The sequence below is a fragment of the Ruditapes philippinarum genome, unplaced genomic scaffold (assembly GCF_026571515.1).
Source record: "Ruditapes philippinarum isolate M1 unplaced genomic scaffold, ASM2657151v2 ctg1686_1_1_1_1, whole genome shotgun sequence".
Lineage (NCBI taxonomy): Eukaryota > Metazoa > Mollusca > Bivalvia > Venerida > Veneridae > Ruditapes > Ruditapes philippinarum.
Window position 1 is genome coordinate 224,668 of NW_026865777.1, and position 27,833 is coordinate 252,500.

Below are 27,833 nucleotides of genomic sequence, written 5' to 3' on the forward strand. Positions count from 1 at the left end.
ATTCAAATTTACTTATACAAACTTACAGTAATACAAATTAATACAATCAATGCATTTAAAATTTATTTTGGCAGTAGTATACATATATATAAGAGAGAAAAGAACACGCACTAAAATATTTTTTCTACATAGGGGACAAAACTTTTTGTAATCATTATTATTAAAGGGAGATAAATGTTCCTGACGCTTTCGAAATGTTTATCCGTGGTTATTCCCCTTACGTGCACCTTCTGGTATCGAAGAATAAAACAAGCACCCTGAAATGTATAGAAAATGATATTTTGAATAGAAATATGAGGATATTAAAAGAAGCAGGTGCAAGCTTATTTGTAATAGTTTTCTATTGTGGCTGATTTGGTACGCTTTTGTGCGTCTAGTTGGCGCTAGCGACAACACGACAAAGCGTCAAACGGCGCGTTGTTACACTGTCGTCTTGTCGTCCTGTCGCTAGCGAAAACACGTCAAGCGCCTAACAGCACGTTGTCGCACTGTCGTCTTGTTGTCCTGTCTCTAGCGTGGCACGCCAAACGGCGCGTTGTCGTGCTTCGCGTTGTCGCCCTGTCGCTTGGCTTATAAACCAATCCTATTTGAACCGAGCGACAATGTGACATCGCAACAACACGCCGCGCGACAACGCGCCGTTTGGCGTACCGCGCTAGAGACAGGACGACAAGACTACAGCGCGACAATGCGCCGTTTGGCTTCTTGTCTCGTTGTCGCTAGCGCCAACGAGACGCACAAAAGCGTACCAAAATCAGCCACCATAGTTTTCACCAAACATTCAACTTTCGACACTGTATGTAAATATGAACAGAAACATATCTCTGAAACACGTGTCTTATTTTTAATGGCATTCCATTTTTCGTAAACGAATTAGGTCTTCGACAAAGATTGGGATAGCTTGCAATCAAACGTGATAGTTGAAAATTAGGACAGTCAACATTAAATGTCAAACTGATAGCAAGGACAGAAAGACGACAATTGACTAACATAAACCACCAAAACAGTTCATAAAACAAAAGTACTGCTTGATTTACTTTTAGTACCATGTACATGTAACCAAGATACTTGCAACAATGTGTCCAATAAAGCAAATAGCAAATCATTACTCGGATATTAGCGACGTTACCAGTATATTATATGTTATTTTGGTTTTGGAGTGATATATGTGGATTTATTATATACTTATAAATGAAATATTGAGAAATATAGATGAAATAAAATGCGTATTTTCATTTTCCGTATTTTCACTGTAAAAATTTATTTTTCACTGCAGTGAAACATATTTTCCGTATTTTCACTGGTGTCTTGTCGGACTACTTCCTTTTAAATTCTGACAGTACACAAATTGTAAGGGAAAGTCTTTCAAATTTTAATGTCAAAAAAGAGAAAAATGTATATAATAAACAGAAAATTCAAGTTTTTTCTATAAATACATGATTTATTTTCATCTTGTGGCATGAAAATTACCATATTTCACTTGTGGCTACCGCCACTCATGAAATATTTATTTTCATACCACTCGATGAAAATAAATAATGTATTTACAGAAAAAACTTGAATATCCTCTATATACATGTATGTCATTAACTTTGATGTAAATTTCAGACTGGCTGAATTTGCAGACGTCAATTTTTTTATCGAACTTGCATGCATCCTATTACTCTGTGTCGTACATAGCAGATAAAAGTGTTGGCCCATAGAAGGTCATGGATTCGGGCCGCAATAAGAACACCTCATAGAGTTGGGCTCATTTAAGGTTTGATACAGTAACATGAAGTAACGCATTGTGACCATATGAATACGTAATTCTACCCATGGAGTAAATTACGATCTATTTTTTTCACTCTTCACCCGAACACTCAAGCTTGCCTAACTGCACTGGTATATATGGATATCAACGACAGAAATATGACATGTACCTGTCTTTTGAAATGTCCAATTCTTGGTAAATGAAATCTGCAATGTCCTCTGCAACACATTTTTTGGTAGATTTGTTAACTTTCTCCGAGTTATGGTGTATATCGATATTTATCGCCTTGTCGAAACTACCACCACGGAGCAATGTCACATTTGTATGTAGTTCAAGAATAACATTCTGAAAGATAAGTTGTATTGGGCATGTACACGAAATAAGACATATGGACGGCAGACCAATACCAGTACAACGTACCAGACCAGTACCAGTACAACGTACCATACCAATACCAGTACAACGTACCAGACCAGTACCAGTACAACGTACCAGACCAATACCAGTACAACGTACCAGACCAATACCAGTACAACGTACCAGACCAGTACCAGTACAACGTACCAGACCAGTACCAGTACAACGTACCAGACCAGTACAACGTACCAGACCAATACCAGTACAACGTACCAGACCAATACCAGTACAACGTACCAGACCAATACCAGTACAACGTACCAGACCAATATCAGTACAACGTACCAGACCAATATCAGTACAACGTGCCAGACCAATATCAGTACAACGTACCAGACCAATATCAGCTACAACGTACTAGACCAGTACCAGTACAACGTACCAGACCAATACCAGTACAACGTACCAGACCAGTACAAACGTACCAGACCAATAACAGTACAACGTACCAGACCAATACCAGTACAACGTGCCAGAGCATTACCAGTACAACGTACCAGACCAATACCAGTACAACGTACCAGACCAGTACCAATACAACGTACCAGACCAATACCAGTACAACGTACCAGACCAGTACCAGTACAACGTACCAGACCAGTACCAGTACAACGTACCAGACCAGTACCAGTACAACGTACCAGACCAGTACCAGTACAACGTACCAGTGCTGGACATTTACAGATGTACCTACATCTTTACAGATCAAAGTTTCGTGTAAACTTAAGCAAAATTTCAGTTTCGATTACTCTTGTGTCAAGAGCAGTTCAGTCAGGACATACTGGCTAACAAAAAAGCGAACATATCTTTAATTAGTTTTTATTAGTTTGTGTGTATAATTATGTGAATACAATTGAAGTAGCAGTTAATCAACTAAGATATGACGTTTTGTGTCTATGATTCTATAAGAACTAGATTATAGCATAACCTAAGTATGTTAAATTTACGTACCTCTTTACAAATGTCAAACCTTTTGGAAAGATACTCCGAGAACGATTTTAAAAAGTTTTCTGGACACCTGTCCGATGTCATGTTCGTTCTCAAAACGGCAGCAAATCTCGTCATTGTCTGGAATAAAACAATATCACTTAAGGTATTAGATGTATAAATGACACTTATTCAAAAGGCTTTTAAAACTTTATATTATTAAACTTTACTATATTCTAGACATAAATACAAAAAATTACAAAAGTTTACCATCTTGTTTGAAAAATATTGACAATTAAAGTTCAACTTTTGTATCGGTTTTACAACAACAACAACAACAATTATGTTTTCATTATCTGTAGAAAAGTTTCACTTATTTAATATTTTCCTTACTTGAAAAGTGATTATAATGAACTATAGTTTTTAAATAACTTCAAATAAATCAATGTAAAATGTATATGAACAGATTTTTTGTTTGTTTATTGAGACAGGTACCTGTCATTTTACATCAAATAAGAAGAGGTTGGGGTAAGAAAAACCAATTCCCTATCGAAACACTGTCTCCTCACTGAAAATGAATACTCTTCAGAAAGGAGATATTGCATTAGCCATCCAATACCTAAAACTTTATTCAGCAATGATACATTTATGTGTATATTGATGTATATTGATGATTCGATGATATTTTATGGAATCACGTATTTCATTATACCTATATCATGATCTTGTTACACAAACAATTTGAAGTCATTTTTACAGACATGTTATCTACAATATTTCACTATACCGGCACAATTTTTTTAATACTATGGAAGGGATTATCCGCCAGTTCACCTATTATGCTTTATGACATTCCAATTTCCGTTTTTACTTTTGCGATAGTGAATTTATTGATAGATTTTGGTTATTTTCAAGACTTAGTGTATTTCGTATATTTATAATTATAAACTTTAAGGTATTTTGAAATATATCTTTGTTATACGTTAATTTTAATTTTTATACACGTTTTTCTTGTTTCATTCTGGAAATTGGTATGATTTCCCTTAAAATATATTTAATACATTTGAATTCAAAATCACACATTAAAATCAACATTAGGTATTCAGTGTATGGATGCTACCGAATATGTGTTAATTCATTTGTAATAAAATGTTCAACATTTTATCAAAACAATCGAAACATCATTATCAGTATAAAATGCTGATTAACATTGACTCATTAAAACAAAATCGTCTTCATGTTATCAAAAACAATTTTTGTAGTGCGTTTTCTTACGACAGAGGTCGTTGTTTAATACTAACTGATCCCTTTCAGTGCGGACGTAAAATTATCCTCATGGAAAAGATCCGGTCAAAAATCGTGATACCCTGCCTACTAGCTCTATATACAACAACAATGAACATGTTCTCGCGCAACATATCATTTTTATTCTTTAAATCAACTCATTTTTGAAGATCTTTCAGAAAAGGTATGCATGTGGCATACTGTATGGGGCGGATTTTGAGATATTTTGCCTCAAACTTGGCCTTTTTATTTGTTTGGGTTGTCAGACGAAACAAATAATGGTAGCGAAATTTCAGACCTTGATGCTGTTAATTGCAAATGCCGAAAGTAGTCCGCTTTTTTGAAGCGGTTACTTCCCTTTGTATGTACACTAACGCTGAAAAAATCAGGGGAGATCACTGCGTTGACTTTCAAGCAAAAAAGTTCCCGAATAGTCGAAGATTTCTTATATTGTTTTATCCTTTATAGATATACATGCTTGTGTCAAACAACAGGTTTAGCGTCGAAATAATAAGTTTAGAATAACATGGTTTTCATCAGGCCGTTAATACACAATGTCAGCATGGGACTAAAATCACCATGATTTTTGTAAAATAAATACTGAAACGCTGTAAGAATAAAATGTGTGTCAAATTAATTTTAGAAAGTAAATTCAAATAAAGGAAAATATTTGAAAGCCAGCAAATTAAATATCTAGTTATAGTTTGCATGTTTACAGCCTTAGAATTGAAGTGTAAATTAAATGTTCCCATATTTCATTAAGAACTCGAGTTACGTCAGCAAGTACAACATCTTAATATTGCATAATGATTACAACGTATTAATAATAATGTCTTCATATTAATAACTATGTTTTCATAGTTATAATGTCTTCCTATCAATAAGAATGTCTTCAAAATAATAAGAATGTCTTCATATTAGTTACAATGTATTCATATTAATTAGAGTGGCGGATAATCCCTTCCATATAATGCATCGTCAACAATATTTCACGATATTAATGACAACAGTATTTCAGAATAACGATAACAATATTTCATTATATCAACAACAATATTTCAGTATATCGAAACAATGACTTCTTTATATAGAAAATACTACTTCATTACACCATCTGCGATATTTAATTATATCAAGACCATATTTCATTATATACACAAAATATTCAAAAATATCGACAACGATAATTTAACACATCGAAACATTGACGTTTTAATTGCATCGATACCATTGGTTTCTCGATATTTACATTACGATATTTTACATAACAGTTTCTGTCGTTTCACGATACCGACACAACTAATGAATCGTGTACCGTCATTTACCACATTATTGTTTCAATATATGAGCCGCGCCATGACAAAACCAACATAGTGCGTTTGCAACCAGCATGAATCCAGACCAGCCTGCGCATCCGCGCAGTCTGATCAGGATCCATGCAGTTCGCTTACGAACCATATAACAAGACTAGAAACTGATAGCGAAAAGCATGGCTCCTGATCAGACTGCGCGGGTGCGCAGGTTGATCTGGACCCATGCTGGTCGCAACGTCATGATGCGGCTCATATATGTATACATGTGTATCGCAGCTTAAGATCTTTTGATGATAAGATAACTAATAAAGCAATGTCCACATCCTGATAGAAAGTCAACAAAATTGTTAAAACAAAAATATTGATAAAAAAGATCTTTTAAAACATTTTTTAAAATATAAAACAAGAAATGATGGGAGATATCTTACCTCTTTTCACCACGATCGAGCCTACGTCCAATTATTCAGGTTGAACTGAGGCTATTAAACATAAAATACCCCCTTCCTTTACATACGTTTTGGTGAGATATCAAAAGAAAAAATCGAACTGTTTACAAATTGAAATAAATCTAGTAGTATAAACATCACCATTTGGCAAAGGCTTCGATTTAAAATAAATTGAATTACTTCAAATGATTAAACTATCTACACATTTTATCAATGCAATATCTTATATTAAGGTTGATTTAGACTAGAATATCAGCGGGCAATATTCAATAATTTGCATTATTCAATACAGTGTTATTGTGCTTGACATGCATTTAGAGCTATTTTGGCACGCGAGAGCGCAAAATGCTTTAAAAATAGTAGTGATAGGATTTTAAGTACTTGAAAAAGTAAATATAGAATATCATTACAACCAAACTTAATTAAAAGATCGCCCCAGTATTAAGACCAAGTGTATGAAAGCACATGTTTCGTTATAGCGCAAGTTTTGTTATCTGAATTGAAAGACCACCTGTAAATAAAGGTCGCCATTTTCACTAAGCAAGAATGATTACATGGTTAAATCGGTTAAATGTTCCGAATAAAAGTTCGATATGATAAACGTTTGGATGCCCTCTAAAATTATTATTAGCAGGTGCGTTTGGCTACTAGTATAATTATGTCCAGGGAATTGTTAAGTAAACGATGAGTCCTATTGCGGACGGACGGACAGACGGACTGATTCATTGACTGACGAGCGGACAGACGGAAGGATGGACGGGCGTTCTAACGAGACAGTATTTATGTGGCTACTCCATTAATTTCTCTATTGTTCTTTTTAGCCACATACAATACATTACAATATTCAATTATGTGGATTAAATGATGATTTATAAAAAAAATAGAATTACAGTCTAGATGTAAGTGTTGTATTGCTTTGAAAACAGTACATCGTATCTGTAATTGATGTTGTACATGATGTAGAGGTCTTTAGGAGTTCATGGAAAACGCCAACGTTTTATTTTAGTAATATTTTACCAGAAAGGGTAAAACTTTTTAAAATTATTATCTCATTAACGTTTAAAAAGAGAAAGAAAAACAGGAGTGAAATTAAATGTATGGGAAAGGTTAACTGTTTTCGGCAAGTTATTTTTAAATTCCATTTGTACCAATGACTAATCTTTATACTTATCAAGATAAAGGTCATATTCAGGTCAGAGAACATTACCATTTCCACTAGTTATCTTCACTATACATTTTGAAAATTAACATTGTTAACCTATTTAAGCCCTCCAGGTTCCATTCACACTTACAAAAGTCACGGTAAAGAACTGTTCACGGTGGCCACAGAGTTCTCTTTACACAAAAATTCCAGGACGAATTTCAATATATTGTGATTCAATGAAAAGATGACAAAAAACATGGACATTATTAATTATCGGTTTCTTTATTCGATGCCTTTTTACACTAGAAAATAAATAGATTTATTCTTCAGAGCATAAGTGTGCGAGTATCAGTAAGAAAAAGCTACCTAATATTTGAAAGGTAAATTCGAAAAGCAGACAGGACTCCATTTTAAGTTTTGTTCCTATTCCTATAAGCTAATACATTTCGAATGTGTGTTAAAGCTACAGAACGCATTACAACTACTTTACGAATAAGGCACCAAGTGCGCACCTACAGTACTGGACAAAATGATAAATAAATGTTCTTTTATTTACTCGATAAAACTGGTTCACTAGAAGTTGATGACAGTCCAAACAAGTATAATTTGATCAAAAATTAAGAGGTAAATTAATTTTGATTATATAAAATGAGTTTTTTAATAAAGTTGCGCACTGTTTCCAGCGACACGGGTCGTTTTCAAAATAAATTCTAATGAGTCGAGAAAGTAAATACACACGTTGTTATAGTAGCGAACTATGGTTTTCATTTTTGAAAATATTTCATAAAAATGATTTATATTATCAGAAAAGATAGCCATCTTCATTAACTTTTATATTTAGACCGGATCTCGAACACCTGGTTTGAAGCGCCGCTAAAAGAATACGCTAAAAAATCGAAAATTTTATGCAAATAAAATAAAATAAAATGTGTAGACGCTTAGCTTGCACCTCGTCCTGATGGTAAAAATAATTTAACAGACAGGAAAATCGCATGTAATTATAAAATTGCTGTGATTGTATTGCAATGTGGCATACGTACGATTTAAAACAAATCTTACTTCACAAAGGCAAAATCTTCAAACTAATATCGAATTCAAGCAACTATATGCTTATGACTATTTAACATAACCAAATTTTTAATCTGAAAAGATGCAGTACCAAATAACATCACCACATCGCCAATATTTACATACACATCAAACTCATACAATTCATATCCCAGACACTTCACACCTTGGATACCCCAGACACTTCACACCCCAAGTCATTACTTGGATGAGTGGTGAAGTGTATTTCTGATTTTGAGGGATTAGATATCTGTAAGGGGAAGGGTGCTCAAAATTTAAGAGATAAAGTGTCTGCGGGGTGAAACGTCCTGTTCCACCTACGGTATAGCTGCAATTACCTGGTCCGATATGACCTGTATCCTAGCTAGAACAAAGTTAGCGTATTAGAATGTCTTCAAATATATAGTGCAACTCATAATGTTCAGAATAAAGACCCGTCGGTTAATACATAAAGAGAATGCCATTCATAGTGAAGTCGTGCGCACGAGATACTTTGTCGTGGCCACGAGATACTAAGTCGTGCGCACGAGATAATTAAGTGGTGCGCACGAGATACTATGCCGTAGCCACGAGTTACTAAGTCGTGCGCACGAGATAATAAAGTGGTACGTAAGATATACTATGTCGTGGCCACGAGTTTGTAAGTCGTGCGCACGAGATAATTAAGTCGTGGGCACGGGTAATTATGTGGTGCGAACGAGACAATTTAGTCGTGCGCACGAGATAATTAAGTGGTGCGCACGAGATACTATGTCGTGGCCACGAGTTACTAAGTCGTGCGCACGAGATAATTTAGTGGTGCGCACGAGATACTATATAGGTTATATAAACCATGGCTTATTCTTTCTAAAGTTATTCATCAGACCTTTGACCTTATGACATCAAACATCAATATAGGTCATCTACTGGTCAATGTCCCTACCATATCAAAAAAATAGGGCTTATTCATTCTCAAGTGATCGTATGGACAAGGTTAACAGGCCGTAAGTACGTACATGGTATACTGATCAATGTTTTCACAGGATGGTCCGCACAAAGAGTCATATCTAGTAAAAATTAGTGTCTGATATATAGGCCTTTGATAACGACCTCCTCATATGATACTAAAGACATGTATCAAGTTTAAAGTGAATACCTTAAGTAGTTTAAAAGATTAATCTTGCACCAGGAAGTTAAAAAATCATATACATTTGTATATAGTGTAATCTGAATGAGTAATTATTTCATGTGCACGAGTTCGCACCACATAGTAACTTGTACACACGACTTAATTATCTCGTGCGCACTACTTAGTAACTCTTGGCCACGACATAGTATCTCGTGCACACCACTAAATCATCTCGTACGCACCGCTTAGAAACTCATGGCCACGACATTGTATTCCGTGCGCACGAGATAAATAAAAACTCTCACATTTCACCTGTGTGCAACCATACACTTGACACTTGAGTTCGCACTACATAGTAACTCGTACCCACGACTTGATTATCTCGTGTGCACTACTTAGTTACTCGTGGCCATGACATAGTATCTCGTGCGCACGTCTTAAAGCTACATGCCTCCAATTGAGTCAAACTATTTCAATAAAATCAAACTTGAGAAAAATATACTAAGATTCAAGTAATATTTTACATATCATGTGCGATTAATGACTGTGATTTTCCAGTATTTACACTTATATTTCTACTGCGTTACTGACACAGTAAAGGCTATCTATGCATATTTTGGCCATTTTTTGGTAATTTACGTGGTTTGAAAGTGGCATTGATAATGTGTAAATTGATTCATATTGGTTACTTCACAATATTTCACATTCAAATACATATTCATACTGTGGATTATATGGAACCTTCAATAAGTCGCGTTAGTGTCATTCTATGAACAGCGGCGGCGTATAGTCCCAAAATAAAAAAAAAGCGTGGACCCTTACGAGGAAACAAAGGGCGGAAATAAATAAATTGGAATTTTGAAAGGGAATCAGCAGAGGTTATGAAACCTGCACACCACAGCCAAAAAATGTGATTATACATTATTCAAGTAGGAATACTGGACCCACCGAAAGTGAAAATGGCCATATAGAAGGACATGAATATACAACAAAGATTTACACAGCACTATAATGTCTTGCTGAAAACCCTTCAATGATCGAAATTATAACATCTTTGATTTTATGTACGAGGCGACTTTTACGACCGCCACGAGGAACAAAAACACATATGTGGCTATAAAATGGCTTGTTTTATCATTCGATATGTGTTCACATGTAACAGTCATCATTAGTACATAACAACCGGTAGATGTTACAAATCAAAATAAAGATTAATGTGTAGCTTATTGTTATCATTTTGAAAGAAGAAAGGTCAAACAGCTTCGAGTAAAGTTATTATTATAATTATATTGATCTGATTTCAAAAATTTGAAGGAAGTGAGTTGTACGATATAATAGTAAATAAAAAAAGTCAATTCAATTTCAGCTATCCAAATACTGTGCCACCCTGGAAGTAACTTTGCTGAAGCAAAACACCGGAAAATGTCGAGTAGATATCAACATCGCTATAAACTGCATGGTCGTTGTAGTGATTTTGCACGGCAACGTCGTCCCCTTTATTTAGTTGTACCAGAATAGCTTGACTTCCTTGATCATGACGACCGTCAGTGCCTCGTGCGTAAACTGATCCTTTATTCACGCCATTTACAACAATTTCGCACCAATTGGGACCAGTGCCGAAAAATAAAAGAAAAAATGAGATAGAGACCGAAGGGGGCAGTGAATAGCCGTGATGAGTGCTATAACCGTTTCCAATGTTATTTCCACAAATAAAATCCCAGTTCTGGGGCTGCATGATAAAATGGAGTGTAAAACCCCCCCCCCGGAGCAACCGTGCCTATTTTTACTCTTTTAAATTTTTCTGAAATATCAATTGAATAGAAAGTTTGTAATCCCAAAGAAAAAAATTTTTTGGCAATTTGCATTAAAGTCGTGAATGTAACTATGACTTCAGAGGGCCCAAAATCTTTTACAATTTTTTGACGAATTATAAGGTAATAACAGCATTTTCCCCATAATCAACTCCCATTATCTTGTTCTGTTTTGAAATGCACCATAGATAATTTCCAAAAAGATATACTAAAGTCTTTATATTTACAAAAAATCATAAAAAATTTAAAATCTGTGAAGTAAGTCCTGTTTTCTTCAGGTCATCGTCTTTACCGACGGTACAATATCAAAGAGACGTCCTGGTCCTGTTTCTTTGCAGGAGACATGAACAAAGTTGTATAGGCGCAGTGTTGGAAAAAAAGGGATGCTTGCAAGCTTTTTTTTGCAAGGGCCCCGAAATTTTTGCCCTTTGTGTTGGGAAAAGTTTTGTTTCAGCCCGTCGATTTAAGCTGGTGTTCAATTTTAATTTGCGGACCTTTTATATGATTTCTCTCTTTCCATGTCGTTATACGCTTTAACGTTCTTGAAATCATGAGTTGCTCGCAATTTTTTCATGCCCCATGTATAAACTAGGGGCCCTTTGCACATTTGTGTAGAGAAAAACTTATTACGCAGAAAACTATATAATACATCCTCTGTTTGCAGGTTCTTCTTACACATAAAACAGCATAAGTTTTAGATGTCACCTTATCATAGGTGCTGTTTTTAACCTACTGTGCCAAATCGTGTGAAGTTAATGATTGAGATAACATATTTATAGGACATATATTCATCAAATATTTATGCTTTCATTTGGGTTCACCTAAAAAAATGTGTGTCATTTATTTTACAAATGTGATAAAGGAAGTTTAAAGCAGAAAGAGAGCATTTGATAGAGTATGTTTTCTCCACAAGATGCGGTGATTTGTACTCGATATTGCTCAGCTGTTATACGCCAGTTACAATCTTTATTGATAATAACAAACAGCTTTATTTCTCCAAAAATATTCTTTTCTTTAAAAAAAACTTGCGCTATTTAATATATTTCAGATAATGCACACGTGTGATCAAAGTGATTAAACTTTTAAATTACTTTTGTTTTGCTAGAAATGCATGTAACTGAAATTTTCGCAGCCTTTTATACGACATGGTCAAGCTCGCCAAATGTTCAAATATAATTGAAAGCAGTGTTCTTTTTTCCGCTATTAATATAGTCTCTCTCTGAAGGGGCGTTATTAATTGCTGCCGTCAATTGTGAATTTCTGTTTCAATGTTATTCAAATCATAATGTTATTAATAAATAATTTTTAATTATTATGTTTGATGATTTTGATTGATGTAATTTTATTGTTATTTAATGTGTGAATAATAGTATTCTCTGGGTTTGATTATTATATATTAATTAGATGTTCTGTATATTATTCTATTATTTTCTTCTTCTCCAATAAAGTACCTTCTAAGAGTTACACATAGATATTGGATCTATGTGTATTCAGATAAAATATAATATTTCTAAACCGTTCTTAGTAATGTTTGTTTATAGGCCGCCGGATAGTAGTCAATGGATTGACACATTTGAACAGTTACTAAATAAAAATGATCGCTTAAACCTTGAAACTTATATTCTCGGCGCTTTTAACTTGAACTACGTACCCGGAAAGAAATCAAGCCAACTTACAAATATCGATGATATGGCGTTGGCTCTTATTACAAAAAGATACTCGGCCGAAGTAAAACTTGTTAACTTGCATATGTTATTTAAAAATGAGGATTTTTTTTGTATGATAAATCAACGGATTTGTAACAGGTACAGAGAGAAATAATTAAAAATATTGAAAATACGAAAACAAAACGTTAGTAACCTTTCTTATGTTAAAGTACTTTTGTTACAATTTGCACAATAATAAATGGGGTTATTAATCTTGGAACCTGTAAAATATATTGTTCCAAAGAACCTGCCGTGTTTCGGAAGTGAATCAATTTTTTATGAAAGATTCTCGGAAAAGGGAAATGAAAGATGTTTGGTTGGGGAAAAACACAGGAACGACAGAAAGGGAGTTTTGAAAATACAAAAAGAGAAAAAAGAGGGGCAAATGTTTGGTTTGATCGTAAAAAGGAATGGACCGAATGTTAAAAATGAATGTGCTTTTTTAAAAGGTTTGGGAAGTTTTTAATGTAAAAGTAAGGTAAGGGAATTAAGGTAACGTTCTTCGAGAATAGGTTTGTAATTTTTAGTTTAAAGTGAAAATTTTCTGTGCCAACAAATTAAAAAACTGAAATCAAGCTTAAATAAAGATGTTAATAACCAAAGTGTTAATATTTCGAAGGGGGTGGGGGCGTTTACCAAATAACTTTGCTTTTTATTATGATGGAAATTCTTTAGAAATCGTCAATTAGTATACGTACCAAGGATTTGTTTTTACTTCAGGTGGCTCCCTCGAGGAAGCCTGAAACACTTTATTAGGACATGCATTAAAGGCATTTGTTAAGTTAAAAATATATTTGTCTAGATTTATTTATTTGTCTTACACCTGTTTTATAAACTAATTAAGCCAGCCCTATTTTATGAGGTGTGGGGTTTGTTTTACAATCAAACCAAATTGAAAAGGTGTATACAATATTTTGCAAACATTAGGTGTAAAAGTAAGCACACAAAACGATTTCATATTGCAATCTTGGCTTAGAAGTGTGCACATGATACAATATTGGCTGAAACTAACTAGCAGTCTTGAAAATAAATTAGATATATAAATTGATGTTAAATGAGATTGAAAGTCAACCTCAAAAATCAAATTGGGCTTCATGTGGTAAATTGTTTTATTGAGACTAGATTTTTATCATGTTTGGCTAGGACAGGGAGTAGATTTTCACATATTTGTAGGTGTTCTTAAGCAAAGAATAAGGTATGTTTTTGTTAAAGGATGGCAAAGTAGGACTGATATCTCACCTAGAGCTACTTTTATAAACCTTCATGTAGAAAATATAGAAAATATAGAAAAGCATTATGTAGATTAATTAAGAGTTAAATATAGTATGTGGCCGGTGGAATATAACTGTGAGAGAAAATAGACTTTGTATATTTTGTAATCAATTGGAAGATGAATTTCATTTCCTTTTTAGTGTAATCTGCATGACTCAAATAAAGATAAATATATAGATAGATACTACAGAGTTCGACCAAGCATGTTTAAAACGATAGAATTGTTTTCATCAGAAAATGTTAAGGTAATAAAAGCAATTATCTGTAGCATTTGAGATAAGAAGATGTAGATATAATATTTAGAACCCGACTATTCGTTTTGTCTAGTTTCGGCGAATGCCGGTCTGTTTTCAGTTTGACTTCATGTATAATTTACAAGGAAGAACTGAATATAAGAAGAGTTTTCATTGGTCATTTTTAAAATACAAAATGAAATCTGCGAATCTCATTGGCCATTCTAAACTAGACTTTAAAGGATAGTTATTGCCATTATGAAATAAAATGTAAAGGATAGTTCTAAAATAAAATTGCAGGATAGTTCTTTAACTTTCTAATTTAATTGCTCAGATATTAACTTTCTGTTTAACAATACTTCTTGCATTCAGCTCTCATTATATTTTCTACTGAACAGTTTATTATACGTAGGAACTTACTCAGTGCATTTTATACAAGATCTGAGTTTTAAATTTTGACTAAAATAACGAGAATAACATCATAACTTATCAGGTACCCTTACTTTATGATGTTCAATAAGTATCTTATATATTATATGATAGCTGATGTGTTCAAATGATATAATGCTTATAATTTTTATACATTTTTGCATATTAATTAAATATTTATATAAAAAACTACCTTACCAAATGGGTAGATATCGGTGTTAGAAATTGAGTTCACTTACCAGAACACGATAGATTTGTTTAGAAACACGTTCATCTTAAAGTGTTCCATATTTTCAAGATCAAATAACCCTACAAGAAATTATTATGTCATTGTTATGCAAGCTATGCTAACATTTCTATATAACTTTGCATGGAAATCTAAGAACTATTATAAGTAATACTACATGTAAGTTAACCAGTTTTACTTTGGCCGAGTATTCTTTTTTTTAGTTTGTATTAGATATTTTGAAATGCAAGGGAAGCAAGTACGAGTAAAATGCTTTCAAAACTTGTAAGAGTAGTTATTTTTCGCATCTTACTATTTTTACATATACTTTGTTTATTTTATTGACAAATTTATTGTTGACTAATGCTAATATCAATTCATATGTGTATATACATTGTACCAAAAATGTGACTATGAGCTATAATGGCTTTGTCAATTGTATATTGTGATATCCGAGCGGGCTTTTGATTATAAGACTATTTAACTGAGAATTGCCTTCAACTACTTATTTACAGTTTATCATATACATATAATTTTTCTTATGGTTACCTTACCATTGATTGATTGGACAAAGTAATGATTACTGATTATATGGTGAACAAACTATATAATAACTACTTAACAAAAACACTTGATGAAAAGCACACGATATTTACAGCTTATAGTCATCCAACATCATATAGAAGCTGGGCTTCTATATCGATTGGTGATCGTTCACCTCACCAAAATAATATATACAACTGATGTTCATCCAATATCAAAGACGCTGAGCTTCTATGATAAATAGGACGTATCTCTTTAGTCGACGTTCAGCAGCTAGATCAATTATATCCATAGGAACTCTGGAACAGGACCGCATATTGCGGCGCATAAATCCGAATCCGTACCAGCTTTACATATTGTTTGTCCGACCTTTGAATATCTTTTTATATTATACGAGCGGATGGTCTTTAATTATCTTATCTCAATTTAATATAATCTGCTAATTTATAAAATCAGTCAAGTTTACGGTATATTGAAAAAAGAAAAGGAGTGACATCCGCATTCAACGTTCGGCGTAAGTTATCCCTCTTGATATGCTTGATTTTTGTTTTAATTTTTCTAGTACTCTCTTTATGTCACTCAATACATGGGAAACTTTCACATTTCCTAACAAGGAATACCAGATGAGTGCCTTGAATATTTATCTATGGATCATGTTTTAATATTCCTTTTTTTCAGTTAGGCAAAATCTATTAGACCATATTACTAAAGTGTCTGTTTTCTCCATGTAAACAAATCATATCACGAATACGCCCGTTATAATGCCGACTATACATGTCAAACACTAGTGCATGTCAACACGTGTAAACATTAAACCGTTACGATACCTGATAGTTGACAACGATAACGAAAACAAAATTCTGAAATCAAAGCACAGAAGGCGCTGAATTTGTTTGGGTCTCAGAATGTAAGACAGGTACAGGTTGTGAGATTATATGTATAGTGCCACCAATGCTTTCCATCGTTTTAATTGTAGTAAATTGGCTATAAGACTAATTGCAACACTGATATTCAATCCAATGTCGGACAATTTGTTGTTTATCCTAGCAAACTGTCTTCTTACGTCTGTAAGAAGACACTTTTGAAGAAAAACTCGTACTGTATCCATTACATATCATGGCTACTTCCTTAACAAAGACACTTAAAAAAGAATTAAAAAAAAAAGTTTCCTCGACTGGGATTTGAACTCCAAACCTCTCACTCACTTAGCGAGCGCGTTACCCCTGCACCACGGAGAAATCATACAAACAAGGGCTGAATAACATCACGTCATTCTAAATTTAGAACTTCCATTGCATTTCGGGTTTGTAATCCTTATTAATTTCAAGGTATTTTATTCACGATAAACCTGTTGTTTAAAATTGAAGTAAATAATTTAGCGAAAATCTTCTCACCTAAACAGTCCGACATGTAGAATCTATATATTCCACTACTCGGTTTGTGTAGTATTCGGTAATCGACATCGCTAAAAATAGTATTTTCATTGATAAAATCATATTCATCCGCGTAATTTGTGATTGTGCATTTATTGACAATTCTATAAGCCAACGCTATTTTTAAACTTTGAATACGTTGTAATTTGTTGGATACTTGTAACAAAATAAAAATATTTCTTTCTTTTAAATCGCTAGTTTTAAGCTGTTTTGAGAACTACTTGTTGTTAGGTTTGTCGTAAACTTCTGTGTCAGAGATTGAATGTCCGCTTTGTATTTACTTATTTTCTATCAGAAAATACAATAAAACAATATTAGAAATCTTCGACCATTCGGGAATTATTTTGCTTGAAAATTAATGCGCCTGTCTTTGACCATCTTTACGCAGTGATCTCCCCTGAATTTTTCGGCCTTAGTGTACATATAAAGGGAAGTAACCGCTTCAAAAAAGTGGACTACTTTCGGCATTTGCAATTAACAGCATTAGACTCTGAAATTTCGCTACCATTATTTGTTTGGTCTGACGACCCAAACAAATAAAAATAGTAATCAAGTGTAGCCAAAGGGGGAAAACTCATGCTGAACGTTGCGGCAAATGGCGGATGTCACTCCTTTTCTTTTTTATAATACCGTAAAATTTGACCAGTTTTAAAAGTAACAGATTGGGTTCAAGTGATAATATATTGTTTGAGGCAATATGCTCGGATAATACTTAAAGATATTTAGATGTAGCAGAAACGTTCTTAAAAACCGTTACACGATCGAAAATATGCGCCGCAATCTGCGGTCCCGTTCTCGAGTTCCTATGATTATATCCTATCTTTGTATTCCCAAAGAAGCCGAGCTTTTAAGGGATTTACTTATAGGACGTTTATGCCCACGGTTTATCTTCCTGGATAGCTTGAAGTGTTACCTTCGCTTTCCAAGTCGAGAAGCGATTTCAAATGTGTGTTTGGGTTTATTTACCCTCGCCACCGGGCGAGCATATCAAATGCGTCTTCTCCTGCGTATATATGGATAAGAGAAGCGCCATCTACTGGATTACTTCCCCTTGTTCTAAACAATCTCCTTCCCAAAGTACAAGATAATCTCTTAACTTAATGATATATTGAAATTAAAATTACCTTTTTAAATTTAGACTAATAGACTCTTTCCGACAGATATAACATAGTTATAAACAAATGTGTCGTTAAAAACATTTAACTACACCTAACTTACCAAAATAAGTAATAATTGTTGTCCAAAAAGTTAGATGCAAATGGCGTTTTGAATTAAAAAGACGTTACTCTTGAATTGCTATACAAACGCATTCGTACATAAATAAATCACATATGTATGAAAGAATAAAGCTTGTTCATCTTGTTCTTCTTCTTTTTCTTTGCAAACATTTTATTAATTGAACACATCAATGATCATATAATATATTTGACAACTTATCAATAACTGAAAGTTTCGGATAAGTTCAGATTGTTTTGGTGTGTTTTTCGATATTTCCATGTGCATGAGTAAATTTACATGATCGTGAAATTTATTGGTGGTCTCGTTATTTTGGACAAAATTTTTGAGTAAAATATACTAGTAAATTCTTATTTAAATTAACTTCACTAGAAAATGAAAAGAGATATAAACGCAGTGTAAAATGTTTTGTGGAAGGAATTATGGTTAAACAGTACTTTATGTTAATATCTCAGCTTTTTAAACTAAAATTTAAAGAACTATCCTGACCAATGAAAATTCTTCATATACTTGTATTCAGTTCTTCCCTGTAAATTTTACAGGCAGTCAAATTGACTTTAGATGCATGGGCCGTAACGAGAAAACAATGGGTGGAACTAAATAAAAATGTAATTTTGGAAAGGAATCAGAGGTTATGATGTCTGCATATCTCAGACAAGACGTCAAAAGACAATAAACAGGCTTCATATCCTTAGAGTGATTAAACAGTATTCAAGTAGGAATACTGGACCCACAGAAGTTAAAAAAGATCAAATAGATAGACATAAAATAATACAAACATTTACACAGCAATATAATGTCGTGCAGAACACCCTTCAACGATCGAAAATATAACATCTTTGATTTTATATACGAGACGACTTTTTACGGCCGTCACTCACAACAAAAATACATATGTGGCAATAAAAAGCCTAATATTATCGTTTAATATGTGTCCATAAGTATCAGGTATCATTAGTACATATTAACCGGTAAGGGTTACAAATCAAAATTAAGATTGATGTGTAGCTAATTTTTATCATTTTGAAAGAAAAAAGCCAAAACAGCTTCGAGTAATGTCATAATATTGATCTACTTTCAAAATTTTTTATTTCAGCTATCCAATGACTGAGCTGTCCTGGAAGTGACTTTGCTGAAGCAGAACACCGGAAAATGTTGAGTAGATATTACCATCGCTATAAACTGCATGGTCGTTGAAGAAATTTTGCACGGCAACGTCATCCCCTTTCTGTAGTTGTACGAGAATAGCTTGACTTCCTTGATCATGACGACCGTCAGTGCCTCGTGCGTAAACTGATCCTTTATTCACGCCATTTACAACAATCTGGCACCAAATTTCAGCACCATTCGCAGCGAGAATAGAAGAATATATGAGATAGAGACCAGAAACTGGAGCAATGAATACGCCATGATGACTGTTATAACCGTTTCCAATGTTAGTTTCAACAAGGTCAAATACTATGTTCTGATGTGCTCCCGCATGATAAAATGGAGCTGTCAAACCCGCCGTGAACGCAACCGTAGCCTCATTTTCTACTCGTCGAATTCTGTTGACTGAAAAAAGTAAATTGTATAGAATTGATTTGTAATCAGAACAAAGGTAAACATTTCTTAGCAAGTTTGCATAACATAGTCGATAGTAAACAAAGTATACATGAGAATATACTGACTTCAGACTGGCCCAAATCCTTTATCAAAAATTAAATATGAGTTTCAACAGAATTATTAGGTAATAACATGCATGTACCATAATCAACGTACACATTTTTCTTGGATTCTAACTGAAATACACCATATATAATCCAAAAAATATACTAACAGTCATTATATTTACACATAAATAATAATAAATTATGTGAAATAAGTACCTGTATTTTCAGCAATTTTCTGTTTCGGGTCCTCGTCTTTACCAGACGGTACAGATATCGAAGCAGACGATCCTGGTCCTGATTCTTTGGCAGGAGACATAGAACGAAGTTGTATACGGCGCAGTAGCTTGGAAATAAGACGAGCTTGACCAGAGCTTTTCTTTTGCAAGGCCGCAATTTGACCTTTGTGCTTTGCAAGTTCTTGCTTCAGTCCGTCGATTTCAAGCTGGTGTTCAATTTTAAGTTCTGCGAGAGCCTTTATATGACTTTTCTCTCGTGATTCCATGTCGTTCATACGCTCTACCAGTTCTTGAATCTTTGAGTTGGTCGCCAAGTTTTCATGACCGATGTCATGAACTAGCTGGTCACTTGCACATATTGTTATATGAGCAAAATTTATTAGGCAGAAAGCTATATAATACATCCTCCGATTGCAGGTTCTTCTACAACATAAAAACAGCATAAGTTTTAGATGTCACCTTATCATAGGTGCTGTTTTTAACCTAATGTGCCAAATCGTGCCAGGTTAATGACTGAGATAGCATATTTAGAAGACATATATTCATCAATTTTTTATGCTTTCATTTGCGTTCACCTTAAAAAATGACTGCCATTTATTTTAGAACAGTGATAAAGAGAAATTTAAATTTGAGAGAGCATGTTTCCTCCACAAGATGCGGTGATTTGTACTTGATATTCCTCAGCTGTTATACGCCAGTTACAAACTGTATTGATAATAACAAACGGTTCTATTTCTCCAAAAACGTACGTTTCTGTATAAAACAAACTTGATTGTTTGATATATTGCAGATAATGTACAGTTATAGAAGTCCACATGGTTCATTCAAAAGTGTTAAAACTTTTTGTTTGAAAGGCATGTAACTGAACTTTCTGTAGCTTTTTATACGACATGATTAAGGTCACCAACTGTAACTACATTTATTGACTTATATCATTTAAAGAATGGTCCGATTTCTTTTAATTTACTAGTATTAAATGGACTCTTAATCTGTAATTGTAAACAATAGATTAAAGATACAAATGAACAATCGCAAACGGGGAATATGGGTTATACATTTATACAATTTACTACATGATGTTTATCAAGTTTGAAGAATTCTAAATAAAGCAACGATTCTTTAACATGACACGATTTTGTCTACAAAACTGAAGAAAAACTGTCCTGATAAGGTAAGATTTAAACTTCATATTGTTTCATTGTGTAAAATATCCTGTAAACAAAGGATGTATTTCTTAGCTGTCTGCATAGTAGGATTTGCTTATATAACGACATGTACAGCAAACGAACTATTTGATAACATCGGTCATGAAAACTTGGCGACCAACTCAATGATTCAAGAACTGGTACAGCGTATGGACCACATGGAATCACGAGAGAAAGGTCATATAAAAGCTCTCGCAGAACTTGAAATTAAACACCAGCTTGAAATCGACGGATTGAAGCAAGAACTTGCAAAGCACAAAGGTCAAATTGTGGTTTTGCAAAAGAAAAGTTCTGGTCAAGCTCGTCTTATTTCCAAGCTACTACGCCATGTACAACTTCGTTCTATGTCTCCTGGGCCAGGTTCACGTGATTCGATATCTGTACCATCTGTTCCGTCTGGTAAAGACGAAAACAAGAAACAGAAAATTGCAGTTGAATATGAAGGTATGAAATAGATTTATATCCGCGAATATAGCGAACACAAAAGCCAAACCGCGAATCAATTACCTCTGTACAGTATTTTTATTTAATATCATTTGTCACGATTTTTAGATTTATATTTGGCCTTATTACAAATCTATATCTGTACAATTAAAATTTTCAGTCAACAGAATTCGGCGAGTAGAGAATGAAATAATGGTTGCGTTCACAGTTGGTCTCACACACCATTTATTTCATGCCGGCCCTTTCCAGAACATAGTATTTGACCACGTCGAAACTAACATTGGAAACGGTTACAATTCTCACCATGGAGTATTCACTGCACCTGTATCTGGTCTCTACCTATTTTATTCTTCTATTTTGTCCATTAATGATGGAGAGGTTTGGTGCCAGATTGTTGTAAATGGTAACAAGAAAGCATCAATATACGCACGTGGTACGGATGGCCGCCACGATCAAGGAAGTCAAGCTATCATTGTTTACCTACACCAAGGGGATGACGTCGCTGTCCAAAATATCATTTCTGACCATGTAATATATGGTGATTCGCAAGTCTATTCAACATTTTCCGGTGTTTTGCTTCAGCAAAGTTTCTCTCAACCCGGTTCCATTTTGGGTTAGTTGAAATGAAGTTGTTATTCATGTAATATTAGAAAACGCATTTTCTTTAATTGTTTAAAAAAGATGGTTATGTCAACATAATACAAGGAAAAGGAAATACCATGTCTCTATTGCGTATTTTAAAGTATTTACAAAAGAAAAAAAATAATAAAATTAACTTACTTCCAGTTTGACTTTTCTTTTAACCCGTCGAGAGAAACTTCAAATTTAAGTACGTATTAAAACCCATCTGTTTACTTTTGGTGTTGGAAGATGGTCAGATATATGCTATACCGATTTTCTTTATATATTTTCAAAACTTACCATAACGTAATTGGTTTATATTATTTGTTGTTATCTGAATCCATATGAATCCATGATGGATAACATATGGGTCCACTAATGATAAATCTCACTAATATATACTTATCGTCACATATCCTATTATTATGATAAGAGCTTGATTGAAGGCCTTAATAATGTTTATGTATAATATGAACTTTGCAAGCATTGAATGTCTTTAGTCTTTCTAGTACAAAGTAACCGTAAACACTTATTCTAAACAAAATCAAAGCAAAGTTTGTTTGCTTTATTTAATTTTCTTTTTCTAAAGCTGTCTGTTTTATATATGAGTGAAATTACATGATGGTTAATATCCTAGTGGTAAAGGTGTTTGTCTCCAGGTTTTGTGATCAGATATATATTAGCGTTGCATATAAAAGAGCAAAATGTTTTCGCTATCCTTTTTCGACTTTTGTGTTTTTTATATTTTAGAAAACATAAAAATCCTTATTTAAACTGAAAAAAATAGAATGAAGAATACATGCAGATTTGTTGTTGTCGTTGTTTCTTTTTTTCTAATGTAAAAAAATAAATATCTTTAAGTTGAATGATTTAATAGTAAGCCTGAAAAGAGGATAAAGATTATGAGGTCATCAAAATTAAAAAAAAAAACAAGCCTAAAAGTAGTGAGTATGTACATGCATGTAAACATGAAGACCATTTAAGTCCAAGGAGCTTGTTGGCAACTTTATAACTTTATGTAAACACCTTTAAGTGTTGAAAATTGAGTACCGCTCAATCAGGTTGCTATGGGGCGTGAGGGATTGCACTTTTTCATTAAACCCCATGTACAAACTCAAACAAACCTAGTCTGCAATTTTCGTGTTATTTGTTCCTAGGGATCACCCTTTATCCAGGTTTTTATTGCATTAAGAAATGCAGGATAGTGCAGATATCGACGAAAATATAAGTATAAATGCATTAGAAATCGAAAAGTGGTTATCAAAAGAATTGAACTAAAAGTTATTCTGAAACCATAGATATTGCATGACATTTAAAACAATGTAATAACTATGAATAAGAGTGTTTCGTTATTTTATTCGTAACATCCCGCCTTTCATTCGTTCCCGATGATACATAACCGAAGTTTGACGGAAAAAGTCGAAATGCTTCGATTGTTTTTTATGACGGTGTTGCTGTCAAACTTACAATTTATGAATTTATGAATGGTAATTACGCTGTGTTTTGTTACGTTCTTCGTTTACAGATAGAAAATCAATTCATTTATAAATGTATTAAGAAGTTTTAAGTTCATGACACTTGCTTTTATATCGGCTTTGTCATATTATAAATTGCATTTAAACGAGAATAATTAATTCAAATTGATGTACATTTTATATTTAATGCATCTGGCCTTTATTTCATATCCTGTTCCAAATATAACTTTCGTCTATATTCGTGTTTACTTTACGCATGACAAGTATTTACGTAGCGGTGTGAAAATAAAGTCATATTTCTTTGGATGGCAAGAGTTTAAATCAAAGTAGGACATGTACTTTGAAGATTATATAAATATAGATATTAACAAGTATAACACTGTAGCAGGTAATTATTTCACTATTTTGATTCTTTATTTTCATAATTTTTATTTGACATACAAAATTATGACCATATTACTGATTGGCATTTTGATAAATCAACATTAAAATTTGTATAGAAGATATATATTATTTAAAAAAAAAATGAACCTTTATGAGAATGAGATGTAGCCAAGTCACGTGTGGTTATACGTTGTTTTTGTTGTGTTTGTAATCGTATGATAACCGTGTTTTATGTACTTACACCAGTATACAATAAGATTTTTTTTCAGTTTTAGATATGTTAATACATGAGTTAAAAGAATGCTGGTGAAATGGTCTATTTCTTTAATTCATCAATGATATGTAAATTAGATCAACAATCATGACAGATGGGCATTTACAGAAAGATAAAGGAGTCTGGCACACGAACTCAGAGGTAGGTGTAGCTAAGAACACCCTTAACTGTTATAAACTTAATATGAGCTTTAAACTTAAAACATTTAAACTATGAAATGTGTCAGTCAATGCCTTATACTTTCATGTGAGTAAAGTACTTACCAATAATAATGTTCACAATTCTAAAGCCAACATAATAGTTATAGCAATAACGAAATGTATGGTTATACATTGTATATTTAAGTAATGATCGTATTTCTACCAGAGTTCCTTCATGTACTTGAAAAATGAAGTATTTTAATAAAGAAATTCGACATATATTATCTAAAATGTTGGTTCGGCATAATCCTTGACCATTTCACCATTTTTATAAGTCTTTGTTTAGATTAAATTGTATTATTTTACAAAGGAACAATAACATCTGTAGTTGTTTAATTTAGTTCATACAATACTTTTACCAATATAAAAATAGATGTTATAATGTAAAGAGTGTCCTACATTTTTACACTATAAGTAAATCTGAGCCGCATGAAACATGATATACGCTCATAAAATGACCGAAATGTTCACACGTCAGATTGGTGATCAGTACACCATTGATGTTTCTGTATACTAAAGTTCTTCTTATTTGTAATGTGAAAGAAGTTTTTTATTCTTCTAGATGGTATTCTGGAGTTTTCATGTGCCCATCATAAAGCATGAGTGTTATCGATATTTTGTCAACATTATTCAGAACAGAAAGAGTGGCGGGAGTGTGTATGTGGGGAGGGAGGAGTTCTCTTGATATCAGCCCTCCCACACATTCCCTCCCCACTTGGGACCGTTCATTAAATGTTTCAAAATTCTAACTACTATAACTGTTTGGTTATACATGTATAAACAATAAACAATAGTTTATTTATTACAAATGTTACCAGTTTAAGTGCATGTATCGACATCGACACAATGTATCAACTTCTATGTTAACGCTACTCTGCAGTCAGATATTTCCATTTTGTCGCTTACGGTAGTAGCATCTCTGACGTGTATATTATTCCAAACATGTTTGCAACTGATGTTTCGAATATGTCCTCGGAACATTATCGCAGCTGTACATAATCATGCTAAACACCATAAGGCATACAAAAGTGTACACATTTTAATTCTTTTATTTTTGAATTTTTAGGTGTCCGATTTACCGTCTATAAACTACGATGCGTACGGTGAAGAAGAGGTTTTAGATGAACTTCAAGGACCTCGGAGCTGGGTGGTTCCCGCAATTGCCAGTACAGTTTTCTGCTTTTTACCCACTGGGTTAATTGCATTATATTATGCAAGAAAAGTAAGCAGATAATAGCTTGGAATTTTGAAGCATTTGTATAAAGAACCTACTTCTCATGAAACATAAGTAAATAACGTGTTTAAGTTGTATACAATGATTGAAGTTAAGTTACTGGCATGTTGTCATGGTGTTTGTTATAACTACTAAAGATATCTAAGGATGCTAAGAATGTAATAAGTCAACGGCCAGAATTTCTGGATAGACCACACCCAAATGTGTCCGTTCGAATTCTCTTAGAGGTCGGTTTCTTTCTTGTGAGGAAGCTATTGGTAATTGGAGTGACGTCAAAAATGAAGCTACATGAGAGTGACAGTATTCAGCGTGACTTAATTACCAACAACAAAAACAAAAACAACAGCAAGGAAATGATTATGATGAATTACAATAACTGCATTTTGTAATGTTAATTATAACTAAGTCCAATGTATTCTGATCATAAGCATTGTTTATTTAATGTTGTTGTTTATCTTTTAGAAATAGTATTACTCCGTTACATTCCAGGCACAGAAAGCTTACGAAACAGGTGACTTTCATTCATGGACACGGTATAGAGGGCGTGCTCGTTTCCTCATATTTGTTACTTGTGTTCTCGGTATATTGGTTTATATTGTAATCATCGCCATTGTGCAAGGAATTAAACACACGAGTTCCACGTGATAAAATCACGTGCTTTTAGATTCCATGTATTCCGCTGCATCGAGCAATTCTGTACAAGGAATAAATTATACCAGTATTCTGTGATACATTCGCGTGTTCTGTTCTGATTTTCTGTTATTCAATTGCAATAATTAATTTTGTGCAAGCAGTAAAACATACATGAGTTTAACATAATAAAATAACACGTCCTTAGCTGTTTTGTAGTCAATAGCAACGGTCGTTTTTATGCAGGAAGTGGTGCAAATCTAGTGATCAAATCACGTGTTCCTGATTCGATTACCGAAACATACAAGTACCACGTTATATTAATTATGTGTTTCTTCATGTGCTTTGTCTTCTTTGCTTTGCTAAAAAAATTCACCTAGTTAAATAGTACATTATTTTCATTCGTTCGAATGGGTATACTGTACAGATAATGTATAATTAACATTAGTCAATAACGGTAGAAACACGCGATCATTGTTGATGTAATGTGTTCTTCTACATTTATAGTCTCAGATATGCATTGAAGTTTATCTTACTTGTGTCAGACCTGCAAAATACCATGTCGTATTTACCTGCCTATAAGACGGACCGGTTATAAGACGGTCTAAATTTAACACTAAATTGGTCAGTCCTTTTCTTTGGTGTGAGAAAATTATTCATAGAAGTAGTATAGGCGTCTCTTTGGCATCACGACTGCGCATGCGCGACGCCATATTGGATTCTATTTTAAGAATGACATCATCGTTCTATTTTAAGAATGTGATCATCCGTCTATTTTTAGAATGACATTATCGTTCTATTTTTAATCTCCCGGAAGTATACGGAGCTGACTCGTATACACGATTTAGGGCTTGAATCGCGCACATTGAGGGTCAGGTGCTCGGCCCTAAACGGAGAGATGACAAGATAAAACAAAGAAATAAAAAATTTATCTTATTATCAAAACGTATCAAGTAGTATAAGTAAATGAATTGTTTATAATAAAAAAGTAATTATAACATATTTAAATATCATATAGATTTATCCATACACGAATTGAACCTATTTAAAAAAAAAAAACTATATTGATGCAAAAATAAATATATAAAACGAAACCGATCTTAGGGCTTGAATCGTGGACATTGAGGGT

General features: G+C 33.5%; 4 protein-coding genes across 4 annotated transcripts; 2 read left to right on the forward strand and 2 right to left on the reverse strand.

Moving 5' to 3' along the window:
- Nucleotides 1-150: 150 nt before the first annotated feature.
- On the reverse strand, nt 151-6,296 carry LOC132730275 (uncharacterized). The gene is made up of 4 exons (XM_060716161.1): nt 6,123-6,296; nt 3,122-3,238; nt 1,923-2,098; nt 151-257 (listed from the first exon to the last, which is right to left on the reverse strand). The coding sequence occupies exons 2-4, from the start codon at nt 3,233-3,235 to the stop codon at nt 218-220; spliced, it is 330 nt and encodes a 109-aa protein (XP_060572144.1). The 5' UTR covers nt 3,236-3,238; nt 6,123-6,296; the 3' UTR covers nt 151-217.
- Nucleotides 6,297-19,125: 12,829 nt separating this feature from the next.
- On the reverse strand, nt 19,126-20,641 carry LOC132730270 (caprin-2-like). Its single transcript, XM_060716151.1, has 2 exons — nt 20,218-20,641; nt 19,126-19,903 (listed from the first exon to the last, which is right to left on the reverse strand). The coding sequence occupies exons 1-2, from the start codon at nt 20,639-20,641 to the stop codon at nt 19,446-19,448; spliced, it is 882 nt and encodes a 293-aa protein (XP_060572134.1). The 3' UTR covers nt 19,126-19,445.
- An 806-nt stretch (nt 20,642-21,447) lies between these two features.
- LOC132730271 (uncharacterized) lies at nt 21,448-22,662 on the forward strand. The gene is made up of 2 exons (XM_060716152.1): nt 21,448-21,886; nt 22,047-22,662. Exons 1-2 carry the CDS (start codon nt 21,463-21,465, stop codon nt 22,502-22,504), a joined length of 882 nt encoding a protein of 293 aa, XP_060572135.1. The 5' UTR covers nt 21,448-21,462; the 3' UTR covers nt 22,505-22,662.
- Nucleotides 22,663-24,229: 1,567 nt separating this feature from the next.
- On the forward strand, nt 24,230-27,019 carry LOC132730272 (synapse differentiation-inducing gene protein 1-like). Its single transcript, XM_060716153.1, has 4 exons — nt 24,230-24,370; nt 24,636-24,781; nt 25,907-26,062; nt 26,564-27,019. Exons 2-4 carry the CDS (start codon nt 24,728-24,730, stop codon nt 26,717-26,719), a joined length of 366 nt encoding a protein of 121 aa, XP_060572136.1. The 5' UTR covers nt 24,230-24,370; nt 24,636-24,727; the 3' UTR covers nt 26,720-27,019.
- Nucleotides 27,020-27,833: the final 814 nt, after the last annotated feature.

Excerpts from the sequence above, each read along its gene's own strand:
- LOC132730275 (XM_060716161.1), bottom strand. The coding sequence starts at position 3,235 with ATGACGAGATTTGCTGCCGTTTTGAGAACGAACATGACATCGGACAGG. Across the intron at positions 2,099-3,121 it reads GGTTTGACATTTGTAAAGAG|AATGTTATTCTTGAACTACA; the intron begins GTACGTAAATTT and ends CTTATCTTTCAG. Across the intron at positions 258-1,922 it reads TTGGACATTTCAAAAGACAG|GGTGCTTGTTTTATTCTTCG; the intron begins GTACATGTCATA and ends TATACATTTCAG.
- LOC132730270 (XM_060716151.1), bottom strand. The coding sequence starts at position 20,641 with ATGTATTATATAGCTTTCTGCCTAATAAATTTTGCTCATATAACAATA. Across the intron at positions 19,904-20,217 it reads GAAAATTGCTGAAAATACAG|TCAACAGAATTCGACGAGTA; the intron begins GTACTTATTTCA and ends TACTTTTTTCAG.
- LOC132730271 (XM_060716152.1), top strand. The coding sequence starts at position 21,463 with ATGTATTTCTTAGCTGTCTGCATAGTAGGATTTGCTTATATAACGACA. Across the intron at positions 21,887-22,046 it reads AATTGCAGTTGAATATGAAG|TCAACAGAATTCGGCGAGTA; the intron begins GTATGAAATAGA and ends TAAAATTTTCAG.
- LOC132730272 (XM_060716153.1), top strand. The coding sequence starts at position 24,728 with ATGACAGATGGGCATTTACAGAAAGATAAAGGAGTCTGGCACACGAAC. Across the intron at positions 24,782-25,906 it reads TCTGGCACACGAACTCAGAG|GTGTCCGATTTACCGTCTAT; the intron begins GTAGGTGTAGCT and ends TTGAATTTTTAG. Across the intron at positions 26,063-26,563 it reads CATTATATTATGCAAGAAAA|GCACAGAAAGCTTACGAAAC; the intron begins GTAAGCAGATAA and ends GTTACATTCCAG.